A 15,327-nucleotide genomic window follows, 5' to 3' on the forward strand; every position below is an offset into this window, starting at 1 on the left:
TCCTCAGCTTCCTGTGACCTTTTTAAGTGGTAAGGACTGATTTCACACAGCATGCTCAGACACATTCCAGTCATGGAATAAGTATATAAAATGGCCACGTAGGATTACATTAATATTTTTACAACCTAGTGGCTGAATGTAATGCTTCATTTAGCAGAGCAGTCCTTAAATTGCTTTTTAATTAAGGTGGGGGGTTTTGTCTTTTATGTTAATACTGAATGGTAATATATCCTACAAGTGGGAATGTGTAGAAGACACCAGAGGGAGAAAAGGTTACCAAAGTAGAGTTTTTTGATGGACTCTGCACATCCATATTATGCATCGTCTTCCTTGGAGTTTTAAGTACATGCTGGGGAAAGGATGTGAGTTCCTGAATGCAATTCTGATCTAGCAGAACTGCTGTGCAGTTAAACAGATGATCACAACAAATGTAACTGAGCAAAATACACTGTTACTATACAGTGCTGGTGGTGGGTAAGAGGGTCATAAACTGATTTTATAGGTGCACTGATAAAACCTCTGTGAATGGTACAGAACATGATCAGATGTGAGAAAGCACTAGTGAACATACCTATTTAAAATTGCACTTTCAGAGCTGGACATGGGAAATGTTTCTTGTTGGTAGGAATAGGTATGGCCTTTCAGACTTAGGTTACAAGGAAGTAAACATGTTTTCTGAGTTTTGTTTTCCCTTTAATGGTGAAGTTTTCAGCTTACAAATTAGAATTGTGGTTAATTTTGTAATAATTGGCAAAAACCCTTTAAAAATATTCTTTTCACCACTACAAAGCATTTTAAAGGTCTGTATAAGTGTGAATAGTTGAAAAATTTAGAAATGCCTGATTTGATTAAATGTTACTGGATAGCTTGAGGTTTTTTTGTTTTGCTTTAGAATGTTGTAAGGAATTTATCCCTAAATCACTGAACTCATAAAATTGCTCTATTTTTCTGGGTTTTAATCTTTGGGTTTTAGAATGGTTGTTGTACATGGGAAGAGGAGAACTAAACCAGGGAAATTTTAGTTCTCTTCTATCTCTTCTGAGATTTACTGGAAGGTACGTACCTCTGGCCCTGTGCACCCTCTAAAATTACTTCCTGTACTGAACTTCACATTTCCCATATTTCTTAGAAGTTTCATGTGAACAGATTTCTTTTGAAGCATCTTAGGAGACATTTGGGGTCTTTGTCTTCTAGATCCTTGAATTCTGTAAGCCTTAGACCAAAACAAATAGTGGGAGGCCTGGTGATATTGCTGAAATTCACTGAAAAGGCAGATCGTGGAAACTAAGGTGGCTTTCAACCTCAGAATGACTAAGGAGATTTCTGGTGTCGAGAAGCTTCTAAATTGCTGTAAGACTCATAGTGGGTAGGCTAATGAGGTCAATGAGCAGATCAAGAGTTATGTTTTCAGTGGGAACGGAATAATTCCTGCTTTTTTGTTTGTTACTCCTTTTGCGCTCTACTGACTTAGCTGTTGCATTATTTCCATCTTCTTCAGCACTCCAAGTTCCAGTCACTTACCTACTCTGCCTTTTGCATGATTTTGGGTTACGCAAAAGAAAAGCACCATAAACAATATGAAAACATCAGGGGATGTTAGGATTGGCAAGGAACTTGAGAAATTGCTGCACAGGGAAGCATTTCTTTCCCTCTAGACTAAATGAATATAATACATTTGATTTTGCTCAGCCCTCACTCTCTGTTTTTGGGCTAGTGCCTGGCCAAAAATATGTCTACCCATTACTGTTTTATATTGTCTTACTGGGAAAATACTCCTTTTTCCACTGGAAAGCTTCGTAACAGTCTGTTTAGTCTTTGAGTTTACTCTCCATGAGGGTAGAATCCTAGGCACTGATGTCTCGTCATTCTTTTTGTAGAAAGTAAGTCTGTTTTTGTATTGTGGAGGCAAGTACAACATTTAAGATCACAAGAGAGAGGTTTTACAACCTGACCTTAATAACTAGTATTTGGGTACTAGGTTTATTCCAAGAGAATATGACAACAGTAAATTACAAGGTAATTAAAAAGCCTTTTAAAATTTTGAGTATTGATTTTTAGAAACCCTTTTCTGTTTCACATTTGTTTTAAGACTTTTATCTTGACCATACTATTGCTTGTGCTCATGAAGTGTGAATTTGTAAACGGATCCTATTTGTAGACCTTAGAGGAAGAAAAAAATAGATCATCTCATTGTCTTAGACTCACTGGACAATAGTATTGCAAATACATTTTTGTTTTTAAACCAAAAGTCAACTGCTTTGTAACCTTCATGACTTAAGCTATTGAAAATATTGTAAAAATGTAGAAGAGAGAAGACAGGTAAGCAATACTGAGGGGTTCATTAACGCACGTTTCCTTGGTGATATATTTTCTGGTTTACTGTAATTGTTACTCTGTTTTCATCAGAAGTTTAACTGTAACTAGTTCAGAGCTGTCCTTGTTTCCAAAGCAAGTACTACTGAAAAATATACACTGTTCAAGTTAAAAATGGAATAGTTTTTTTGTGAAAATTTGTAATTTGCTTCAAATCCAAGAATTGCATTTTTTAATGTTGGTAACTGAAAGGCAGATATTTTAGATGCAAAGACAATGTTGGCAAAGCTGAGTGGTTCCCATATTTGTTTTTTGTTGTATAATTATATGTTTTTTTCCCTTTCCTCTGCAATTCTGTTTGATCACTAGCTTAAATTGTTCCACCCCAGCTGTTTATAAAGCAGAATTAATGGCAGCTGGATTGCTATTCTTACACTGTGCAATTTAATGTGAACCTTTGGAATTACAGGCTTTGATCTGATTTGAGATGTACGTATATACCTTCAAGAGAACTCAACTGAAATCTGAAACATCAAGCTAGATCTTGAGAATGTGCTAATGTGAATTAATCTGGAAAGAGGCATTTATATGAAACCGGTCCTCTGATACATTTCCTATGAGAAAATGAAAAGCAATTAAGCGTTCAGTAATTTAATTCAGCCTTTTCATAAGATTGTAATCTTCTAAAATAATGATTTTAAAAGGTGGTCAGTTCTAGGATCTTTAAAAATGTATAAAAAGCCAAAATAATGGTGGGTGTTTTTTTCTGAAAAAGAAATTACGTAAAATCTGGAAAGTAAATGATTGTAGAGCAATGCTGACTTTGTGAAATTTTCTCATTTCAAATTTATGTGCTAGGGATTTAGATTTTTTCATTATACCTGAATTTAAATGTTTTCTAGATCAAGTGTAGGTTTGGGCTGCAATTAACATCATGAAAATTAAGGGGAGATGCTGGCATCGCAAGTATTTCTGAGCTAGTTTTGAGTTGCAAAATCATAGAAGAATGTAGCACCTTGAGAAACAAAAGACATAATAAAGTAGTGTCGAGAAAAATAATTAGCACAGAATGAATTGAAATAATAAAAAGTGGCTCTATTTTAAGTTTTAAATGTAAGCTTTGAGATAGAAGATTATGACATTATTGTCTGAGCTTTCAGTTATACAAAGATAGACCCCAATTCCTTGCAGTTGAGAAGATGTAGAGAAAAAAGGAGTTCTTCACTCTAGAAGAAATACATCAATATGGAATCAAAGGTCTTTGATTAACAAAAATAAATATGGAATTGCTAAAACTTGCCTGAAGTATCTAAACATAAACATGGAAAAATGAAGCCTCAAGAGAAAGACTTGAAAATAAATCCCATCAATAAAATTGCCATTAAGACATCAGAAAGTTGCAAAGATAGTACTAGAGGAGGATTTTCTGCATCATCCAACCAAATTTTAGGTCTTCTAGGCAGTCATGTATTGTCATGCCTCCCATACATTTAGCAGCTGTACCTTGAAAAAAAATGTGTTTGCACCCAGCCTTCTACAGAAATGTATTACATTTCTATTACAATGTTAGACACTTGTTTTGATTTTTCCAGTATGAAATCTAGTCATGGCCACCTTATACTCATTTCCTCTGCTGCTAGTGACTCCTTTAGTGAATTTGAGTCTTTTTTTCAGTGTTTACCTTTTTGTTCTCTTTTGGCTTTAATTTTGTTTGATGTAAAGCAGTTAGTCTTTCAGTCTTCTGGGAAGTAAGGTTTTCATTCTCTGGATAACTTTAGTAGCTCTTTCAGTAAGTATTCTAGTTTAAATTCTTTCTTGGAGATGAGTGACCAAAATTTTATGCTGATTTCCTGGTCAAGCTTTTGTGTAATTGTAATATACAATTACAAATACAAAAATAATACAAAAATATACAAAAATATATTTTCCTGTCTCTATTGCCAGTAACTTCCCAAAATACCTCTTAACATACTATTACTTTTTGCATAGCACATAGCATTGATGGTTAATACTTCTTTTGTAATCAATCAGTAAAAACATCCATATATATATCAAATGAGATATCCAATATTGAGGTCAATATTCTGTTTTGGATACCATCCAGGAGCAGCTGCTTAGAGGAATCCTAGAAGAACAGTGAAAAAAATCTCCTAATTTGCAGCAGCATGTAGTTTAGAGACTTTCCTCTGGTAGAGGCACTATCCATCCATATCATTGTGTGTAATAACCTTCATTCTTGAATTTGTTTTTTCTTAAACTCAGTTGTACTTCTGGCATTCCTGGTATCACTTGACATATATTCTGCAGTTTAATAGCATGGAAAGAAAACAGTACATAATTGTTACTTCTATATAGTTTCATTTCATACCTGCTAATATTTGCCATAAGAAATACTGAACAATCTTACTGTCTATTTATTTTCTCTTAGGCATTTTATTTTGTTTTAAACCTCAACCACCAGTCACCTACTTTCCAAACAGAAGTCAGCTTAGTCTCCTCCCATACAAAAGTTTTTTGTAATTTTAATCTTTCTCCCCTAGTTATGCTATATTACTTTTGATATGGGTTGACCAGTATTATAAGCAGTGGGCAGGCAATGTAGTCATAAAACTTATTTCTTGATTTCTTTCACTTTTCTCATGAATCTTCATTTGCCTTTTTGATTGTTACTGATTATTGGGCCATACTGACTTAATGTTCCCAGCTAATGCTTTCCTAATGTTCAAGATGATTTCGAGCCACTTGTTATGTGTGTACTTGTAATTTTCTCCACGTTTTCCCCTAGTGTACTCTGATCTTTCTGTTCCTCTGCAATTTCCAATTAATAGGCTTCCAACTCATAAAGGATACTGTTATCTTGTTATACTGAGAAAATTATTTTACTATTCCATCTGCATTAATGCCATCAGCATGTGTGCTTTTTTGTTTGAAAAGGGATTAGGCTAGTACTGAAATGTAGGCAGTCAGTGTTTTGTGCTTATTATCCTTAGTACAGGAGACAAGCAATAAATTTCATTTACTTGGATGTCCAGTGTGACAGGACAGCCTATTTTCTGTGTCTTCCCAGAGTGCACAGAGATCTTACATGAAATTTTACATCATTCTTTATTATATTATGGGCCGAACTGCCATTAAAAATGCCCCTGTAACGGTTGGAAGGCAGTGAAATGATTAATAAAGAGGTATTCTTAAAAGTGACCAGATCCATTGACCAGTAATGGTGAGTGATACCATTTGAATCCGTTGTCATACTGGTGCCAAAAAAAAATAATATAAATCATTACAGGAATTAAAGACTGTGGAAGAGCTGTCAGTAAAGTTTGAATGATGATAGACCTCCCCCACCTAGTCCAGTTTTCTGAGGTGATGTCAATCCATGATGATGGCAGCAGTGTGGGGCAGCCTGGAGGGTGTTACTTAATTCTTTTTTGTTCCATAGCATATGGAGCCCTCTCTTATCAGCGTGCCTTCTGTACCTTAGTTAGGACTTACTGCTTCTGTTCCTGCTATGGTCCAGGGGACTGGACCGCAGCAAGCTCTTTCCCATTTCCTTCCCAGATTCTTTTATCTCTTTCAGGTACGAGAGGTCCTAACCCAGCGTACCCGATATTTCAATCCATCCCATTCTCAGGCCCCACAGACCCTCACTTTACAAGTCCTGCACGTCTGTGCTATCAGTTTTTGGGTGGAGGAGCGTGTGACACTGGCTGATAGGATGAGGGGCAAAGGGAGGTGATGGCCTACAGTCTGACTGCATTGCTTCAGCAGGGTGGTCGCTCTGCTAACAGGACCCATAATCCGAAGAATGGGCACTTGGGGATGGTAGTGGACAACAGAGGAAGATTAAGCCAAGTGGTCCAGAGAAGGATTTGAGACTAATGTTGATGAAAATATTTGTATCAGCTGCTTTGTTCTACAATCCTCCAAGGCTTTCACTGTTTTTTGAGATTTTGTGCACCATGTTGGTATTACTGTAGCATCCCTGTTTCCCATCCCTTTTCAGAAAGGTCTAAATTAGGAGCTTTCTTTCTGAAGTCTTAAGCTGGCGTTTTTATAAAGATGAACTGCTGCTCCAGCTTCAATAGCTGGTAATAGGAGTAGAACACATTAAAATTTGAGATTTTATAGTTAGTATGATTAAGCTCTGTGACACACAGAACATAGCAAATTCTGTATCTAGTTGAGCTTCTTAAACTGAGGCTTTTTAAATTGGTGCTGTTATTTTTTTTCTCCTTTGCGATAAAATCTGTGAATATAAGCACCCTCCTTCTGTTATGTGCTTTTTAGAGGCAATTAGTCAGAAATGAGTACTCAAATTGACACTTTTCGTACAGGTGCTCATAGTCAGAGCTTTTGTTAAAAGAATCTAATTTATTGGACTTTCTAGTGTAGGGAGATGCTTACCTGGGAAATTGACTTCTGGTTTTATATAGTTCCTGTGTATGTTCCACCTGCTCTTATATAGAACCTGCTTGACAGAAACAATCTCTATCAAAATTACTACATACCAGTAACTATATTTTTGTTGTAGAGCTCTTACAACTTTGTTCATGGCGTTCAATTACTTATGCTTTTTTCCTCAAATATTTTAAAAAAAAATCACTCAGATGCCTCTGAATCTTGTGAGATTAGCTTTCATTGTGAAACAGTTTTGAAAGCATCCTTCTGTAAATGTAGATGATCAGGCTTGTTAGTGGTGTTTTTAACCTTTTAGATTAGCTCTTCTTATATTTTACCTTTCCCTCTTCCTGGTCTTTCACACCGCAGCCAAAATCTCTGTCCTGTAAGATTTAGCCCTTTTAGTTTCCCCTCAAGGTCACAAACTGTTTTCTCCATGAAAAGATTAAAATTGCTAGATGTTGTAAAGCTGGCCTAAGCCTCACTGTTTTTCTTTCTCCTTTTTTCCTCCTTTTTTTGGATTAATTGTTGCCAGCTGCCTGTATTTTGTCACTGTCCGGGAGGCTTGAACACCTAGTAAAAATCTCCCACTTCCTTACCCTCTTGTACACCAAAAGCTGTCAGTGCTCTTTCCTTGCTACCTTCTTTCTGCTCCTCCAGCTTTTAAACTGTTGTACCAGAGGAGAGGAATCTTATTGTTTAATTAGTTATATCCACATATTTGGATGAGAGGACAATACCACATTTAACTGTAGGAAGACACAAAGACTGTGTAATACAAAATGGGAAATTTTGGGTTGTTATGTGTGACAGTTTGTTAAAAAGTTACAGTGCTTGGTAAGTGCATTTGCAAGAATACGAAAGGGCATGATACAGCTCATGCTATAGCTGGTAATTCCTTTAAGCTAATTGAAGATGTTTTCTAAAGGTGTTTGGTTGCTTTGGGTTCTGAATAATTGATAGTTTCATGAACTTGCTTCTGTGCACTCAAGCTCCAGGCTTAGAGTATCGTATTGACTATCATAGTTTCACATTGCATTTCTTTGGTAGTACTAAGAGTTCCTGTCACTCTCAGGCCAGAGTTGGCAAGGAGAGTCATTGGTTGTGTTGGCATGACTGTGGATCTGTGTTAGAAACAGGATTATTTCATGTTGTAAACCATAGTTTATTGTTAGTGGAGAGGAGGGGGGCAACCTGCTGCAAGTTGGGAGCTGGTGTGAACGGTCAGAGGTACACGCAAAGTCCTTAAGCTAGCATAGCTGCTGAAAATAATGTTATATAGAACTTCTGCCTAACCTGTTTGTCAGTTAAAATTACTTCTAAGATTCCATCCTTTTTCTGTCTTTGAAGAGCTACATTTGTGCAGGTCACCTTTAACTGGATAATTTTTGTTCCTTCTGTCGGCAGTCTGACACGAGTCGTGCTTCTTCACTCCCTCTGTCTTGTTAACATACAAAATACATTTCCCACTTTCTCACTTGTACTTTCCTTGTACACATTTCTTGTTATCAGACAGAAACTGTTCTTACTTGGACACATTCACAAACTGCTGCTGTATCAATCCTTCTCTGGTGACTTTTGTTTTTAATGCTTTTCCTGTCAAGTGGATTAGGAGGTAGCTCATCCACAAGACCAAATAAGCAGGTTCAAAATTAAATTAAAACCCCTGTATTTGAAAGGAAAGAAACACTATAGTTTGGTCAGTGATTGTTGCTTATTTCAGGGGAGTGTATTTGCACTTGCCATTTCCTGTTAGCCTAAGGAAAAGGGGTGATCTAGTCATATACTAAAAAAAATAATCATGCAGACCCATTCATTGTCCTGCTTTTCCTCCTATGATTAAACATTTAACTGGTATTCAGTCCATGCTAGTTCATAAATTTTACTTTGTTACACGAATAGAAAAAGGAATGGATTTTTTTTTAGGGCATCAGTGTGTTAATTCCTTTAATCTTTGTTGGTTTTTCTCTCCATCTGCCAAACTATGACAGGGTAAAGGCTTTTAGAGATAAGTTCTTTTGTACTTTGACCATAATAGTAGTAGCAGGGTTGTAAGTGTCTGCATTGCAAGACACAGAGGATGTATTGCTGTAGGACATGCTTTTCACTAATCAACTTGTTTCACAAATTTCTGTGCCTTTCTGTTTGTTTCTGGATTCCTAAAATGAAGATACTTGGTGAACTATCGGATGGATGTTTTAATTTCTAATACTGTCCTGTGATAGGATTTCATTGATTTTCTTGAATATCTAGATATTTTTAGAGTTTTCTGTTACAGATTCAGCAAGACAGTGTTTCTGGAAGAGAATCTTGAAGATAGGATAGTAAATAGTTCTAGGGTTTATAGGCAATCTGTATTTAAAAAAAAACCATAGACCAGTGTTCATGTAGCAAATTTCAGTGATTTAATTTGGCAGCTAACAGTGAATGAAACAGCGGTTTTTTTTGTCATACAGTGTACCATTTTGAATTTTTTTAGGTTCATTTAATGTTTTTTAGTATGTCTTCAATAGTGTAATAAAGACTTTCAGAAGTAAGAGAATTTCTTTAACAGACCACAAAATTTACATTTATATCAGTCATTGCACTAGCATTCTCTCTTGCTCAAATACCGTGGGTTGCTTTACCCATACTGATTAGTACATTCTAGCCTCAATGGATGCTCTCTCTTCAGGTCATGGATGCTTTTATTTCCAGCTCTTCAGAGTCCTATGAAGAACACTTGCCAAAATGCTGCTGCTATTTGCCTAAGCTACATGATTCTGTATTTGTATGTGTATGCAAGGCAATTTTTTTAAATTGATCTACAGAAGATCTGCCTTCATAGTCTGAATATCTGGAATAGAGTCAAGAAAAGATGAAATTAGCATTGTTACCAGGAAATGGAATAGTTTGTGAATGTCTTCTTTAATTTCCTAGATTATTAATTTGATTCTTCAGAGCAAGGAAGAGATTTTTGTCAGTTGAAAACCTTTTCCTAATTGCAATTGTTAACCAGATAAGTTGGGGAAATGTGAATTTTTACATTTTGTAATGGTTTCTTTAAGCACTGTTTTATTCTCACATTTTTATTTTTTTTTCTCCTGCACTTATCTTTATCGTTCTGTCCAGGGCTCAGTGGTGAGTTTTGTATAAGAATGTCAAAAACTGTAGATAAAAATTTTGATTGGATACTAATCTACTGTTCTCTTTTCCACTACCACACAATTTACAACTGTTTTTTGTCCACCCTCCTTTCTCTTTCTTATGTTTCTGACCACAAATAGGTAAGCAGTATTTAATTCTAAAATGGGGAATCTGGTGATAATTAATACTATCTAGAGTCTGCTTCTCAGTGCAGTCTAACTAGATTTGTCTTCAGGCAGTTTGTTCCTTTTTCTTCAATTTGTAATGTTACCATTTCAAAACTTTTGAGTGTATATTTTTTAGTTGTATATCTTAGTTTCCCAGAATTGTGTATGGCGATCTCCACTATTTAAACATATACTGGAGAGTTTATGTACTTCTTGGACTGAATTAGAAGAATGAAAACGTATTCGGTATTCAGAATAGATATGACTGCTGTTGATAGTTTATTTCCTTCGTTTCCTTTCACCAGTTTTCTTTTACGAAAGATGAAGTCCTCCGAGGGTTGCGTCTTGTTTTTAGAAATACTTGAAAAACCATTAAGCAGAATCCATACTGTGTAACTATTTCATTAGTTTCAAAATAGCAGTTGTACTCACACTAATAATAATTTCACTAGCCATAGAATTTGCTGAACTGTTTGTAGGCTGGTAACTTTTTTCGCTAATCAACAGATTAAAAATTTGAAATTTGCAGAACTAACGTGGTCATACTCGACTAGTGGTGAAACCTAGAAGTTGTACACTATATTAATGATGCTTTAACCGGAGCATAATCATACAGGAGGAGCCATGTTAGTGTTTTGATATGTTACACAGTAATAGTAATGGATACTGCTGAATTTAGTTGGGTTAATGTGGAGTTCATAGTTTGAACACGGATTACTGCATTAGGTGTAAGCCTTCGGTTTAGACAGGAAAGACTGCAGTGACTGTAAGGTATGAGCTGAGTGTGAACCACCTCAGTGGTACCTGCCTGGATGAACAGATGATTTTAAAAGTTGCTCAAAAAGACAGGAACTATCATTCCAGTGGGTGCTATCTGTGAACATTTACAGAGAACAACCTGCCTGTCTTCACATTTAGTCGATCATTTTAGCAAAAGCCTTCTTAGCTTGTTTATACTGTACTTTTAAATGCTCTTTCAAAAACCTTAGAAGCTATTGTCCATTTGCCAGATTTCCAGTTTACCTTGGTAGAATCCACTCAGTTTTCTTTTCTGCCAATAAAAAAACCCTTACTAAATTGAAAACTGGGGGGAAGGAGACTGCATGTAAAAATGAATCACTTCTAATACTAAATGAAGAAGTTGGAGTCTCAGCCTGTTGCAGTGATGAACCCTGCAACATACTTTAGATCCAGATTCCTGTATGCTGTCTTACATCTTGAGATTTCTATGAGCTTGTAAACAGTCAGTTGTGAATACTGGTGACAGAGCCCTGTTGGTAAAGAATAGTGCTAAATCCATGGGAATAAGCAAACAGGCAGACATCTGTTGGATACCTTTCATTTTATTGCAGTAAGGAAGCTGTATAATGTTGTTGATGTTCTCTACTTTGGGTGAGTGGTTGTTAGTATAAGATTATAAAAATGTGAAATTTATGATTTTAATTTGGTTAATGTGATGTGTATAGACTTTCAAACAAGTGATCAAAGGGATACTAAAACATTTCAGAATTGAGAGCACAGCAACTTGCCCAAAGGAAGAAACAAATACAAATATAAAATATAATAAATATTACAAAGCTGCCAATAAGCAATTATAAAAGTACTAAAAAATATATTTTTAAGCTTACTGTGATGAAGAAGGATGCTGAAATGAAATAGAGGAAAATTTATTCTGAATTAAACTCTGCTGTTTTCCAAAGTGAAAAAGCATCAGAAGACAGGGAGGAATTTTCCCAACATGGACTGTTACAGTGAAAGGAATCCAAAATTCTAGGCACATAATCACAAGTTTTCATAATGTGGTTGGTTTATGTACATCTGCTTAGCACCAGTCACTGACTGTGTGCCTACTCTTAGGTTTAAGCTTACACTCTGCCGTTTGGCATAAACTAGATATGTACGTGCTGAGCTGTTGTAGCTTAACTGACATCTGGTGACTTTGTAAGGAGGGAGAGACTTATTATGGGGAAGAGAGAAAGCCATTAGATTTAATTATTACAGCACCAGTTCTAGTCATGGAACATCCAGGTGGTTTCTTTCCCCAGAACAAAAGGGCCTACATTTTGTACTGTGTGATTTAAAAAGTTGGACTTCCCAGTAGGAAGCCTTTTAATTAAAAAATAAAATAAATTTAAAAGTGTGAAGAAAGATTCCAACAGAAGCTGGGCAAGATGATTTCTAGAATGATGATTTCCTATAGAAGGAACAAATATTTTGTCATTGTAAATGTTTTCCAGTTAAGACATTAAAGAGCTAGTATGTTTTGCTTTTAATTAAGCTCTGTCTACTAATACTGACATGTTGCATGTGTACATTTTAGCAGCCTAACTGATGACTCATGTTTATACAGTAACTTAATGCTGAATATTTATGATATTTCACTTGAGACCGGAAAAGTAAATATTAATGATTTTAATAAATGATTTTACAGGAGCATGGCAAGTGACAAACTTGTGTTGAAGTTGTGGTCCTGTTACAGGTTTGCAAATCCATCTCCTTGGAATTCTGTACCTACCAATGCTTAAAATTCAGGTGCTGTTGCTGTGATCAGCCATGTATTAAATTAAAGAAGTAAAACAATAATATGTATTTTATGTTTTGTTTAGGGTGCAAAATTTGGACATCCAATGGGATTAAGTCAGGCTCCTCCCCCGCGTTCTTTGGTTCGAAGATCATTTGGAAGATCTAAGCGATTTAGTATTACTCGTTCTCTGGATGACCTTGAGGTAAATAACTTTCACTTAAAACTTAGAATTGAGTCTTAGGAATTTACAGTAGTTAATGTTGATCATTAGTGAAAGAAAGCAAGCGGTATCTGTAATGTAATAAAGTTACTAATCATCATATGACATTTATGTGAGGGGAATACAAATTTTGGGCATCACCTGACTCTTTCAGTGTTTCTTTAATAGTTGATATTGCTGCCAGCAGTGGCCATTCTTTCTGTGGAGAATCTTGACTTACCCATCACAGCTGGTCACGTAAAGTAAAACAATACAGTTTGACTGAACAAAATGTTCATCATATCTTCGAAATCATTGTATCATGATATTGTACAAAAAATCAAGTTCTCATGATGTTCTTATTTTCATTCAGCTGATGATCATTGCATTGAGAATGTTTCAAGAGGTGAAATTTGTTGCTAGACCAGGTTCTTTACATAAATTCCTAAGGAATGTAGCTTACTGCGTATGGAAATTTTTTTAAAAATACTTAAATTTCCTCCTTATATGTAACAGCTGAGAAAAGGGAATTCCTAATGAACTTGGTGTTGGTCATTGGTTATGTTGATTTTGAGTCTTTCTGAGTGTAATGTAATAATGCTATTTCACATCTGGTATAAAACATCAGCTGATGCCTGGTTCTCAGTGGCCAAACCTTATTGATTTTGGTGGAAACAAGGAATAAAAAGCCATCTGAATTTTAAAAGCTGTTCTGCCTGCTTTGCTAAGAGCCTTCCTCAACCAGCTGTAGGATTATGGCTTCATTATATCTTCTGTTCTAGTGTGCTTCCTTGGGAAAACCTGACCCATAGTAATGTGAAGGTGAATGGAGGGATTTTTCCCTTGTCCTTTTATGATGCTTATCTGGAAGAAGGTTTGTGGTTGGGGAGAAATAAAAATATGTGCAGAGCTTTTGGCACAAGAACCGAGTAATACATATTACACTGCTCTTCAGCATGGGAGGGAATGTGGCACACTGATTCCTCTAAATGGGAAGGAGGTGTTTAAAAAGCATTTGAGATGGGAGGAGGAAAGGAGATATTCTGAGTTTCCTTTCGTGGGAAAATGTAGGAAGAATGGCATTTTACTGACTTGGAATTAAAGGAAAGCGGAGCTTAGTGCACTGGATTTTTAGGGAACAATATATGGAAGGAGCTTCTGGTGTGCTTAGGGAATGCAGGTAGGAACTGTGATTGCTTCTCAGATGTCTTAAAGGATGTTTTTTAATTGTGGTCTATTTCTATTATGTTACCTGAAGCTTTTAAGTGTCTCTTTATTTTTTTTTCTAATAATGGAAAATACTTTTTCATTTCTTTGCATTCATAACTTTAATACAGTAAGTGCATAACTTTAAGAAACAGAGCAAGATCTTCTGGATAAAGCTGTTTGGGAACTATCTCGCTAAATCTTCTTAACTGGAAAACTATGATTTCTTCTAAATTAAAAAAGCTTGCTAGTATATATTACCAATTATGACAGAATTTCTGGTCACAGTAAGAGAGAATCTTGTCAATATCTAGGAGCCTAGAATTACTAGCACTAGGCATGTGCAATGGAAAAAACACGGTTCACACCATGTTCTTCTGGATTGAAATTCCATACAGATTTATATGCACATCTCATATTTTGAGAATTTTAAACACCAAGGATTTAATTTTATTTCTGTTGTTGGAGGTGTTTTACATTGCATAAAGATTCATTAAAATAGGGACTTGGTACTTTGTTAATTTCAGAACGATGGCATGGTTACTGGCCTAAAAAGTCAATTTTTCTCTCATGTCTTAGTTGGTATGGTAGTGTATACAATTTGAGTAGCACCAGCAGGAGGGATTGAGAGGCTCTCTGGGTTACACAGTGTAGTAGTTGTTAAAGCTGTTACTTTGGATAGGGAAATTTACATTCTAGGTCACCATATGAATTGGACAAAGAAACAATCTGTATTGAAATCTGTGTTTGGATGAATGCCCTTACTAACTACATGTGGCTATTTGGGTGTGGACCGCTCTCTGTTGATTGCTTCTTTTCACTTGGAAAGCTCTTTCCCACTCCCCCACCCCCCACCTCCCCTTTGCATGCCATAAGAGAATGATATCCTAGCCACCAGGAGAAATACCAACCCAGAGAGGAATTTCAAAAACTTCTTAAGTCAAAGTAAAATCGTGTTGAGGTGTTTTGATTTTGGTTCTAACTTTAACATTGCTACTGCAGCACTTCTCCCAAGTACTATTACACTAAGTGTAGTGGAACACCATGGTGTCAGTACATGTTAAGATTATTTCAGGCCATCTATTTAAAGTTGCTGGAAGAGGAGATAACAATACCAGGAAATTCTTAAGAGACTCCACCCTTGGAATAATGATTCTGAGCATATTACATAGGCTGCTTGGTTGCTTTTTTGTTCTTTCCAGTTACCTTAGCAGAATGGATAACGTAACCCAAAACGTGAAGTTTGAAAATGAATATGCTTCTCTGATCTTGTGGGTTTGATACCTGTTAGCATCCAACTTGGTGTTCTAAATTGAGCAGTGTAAGCAGGTTCCTTGCACTTTCTTTTATGGGCATATGCTGAACACTCTTCATTTGCTTATGGGTCTAAACAA

The 15,327-nt window shown here is 35.9% G+C and overlaps 1 protein-coding gene across 3 annotated transcripts in view; it reads left to right on the plus strand.

Annotated features, from left to right (window-relative positions):
• Nucleotides 1-15,327, plus strand: part of RGS12 (regulator of G protein signaling 12) — an 87,931-nt gene that overhangs the window by 10,798 nt on the left and 61,806 nt on the right. For all 3 annotated transcript variants that reach the window (XM_040593014.1, XM_040593016.1, XM_040593027.1), the window contains exon 3: nucleotides 12,611-12,730. In XM_040593014.1, the coding sequence (XP_040448948.1) occupies nucleotides 12,611-12,730 (120 nt within the window). The remainder of the gene's footprint in view (nucleotides 1-12,610; nucleotides 12,731-15,327) is intronic.

This window comes from Falco naumanni, chromosome 1, assembly GCF_017639655.2.
Source record: "Falco naumanni isolate bFalNau1 chromosome 1, bFalNau1.pat, whole genome shotgun sequence".
Lineage (NCBI taxonomy): Eukaryota > Metazoa > Chordata > Aves > Falconiformes > Falconidae > Falco > Falco naumanni.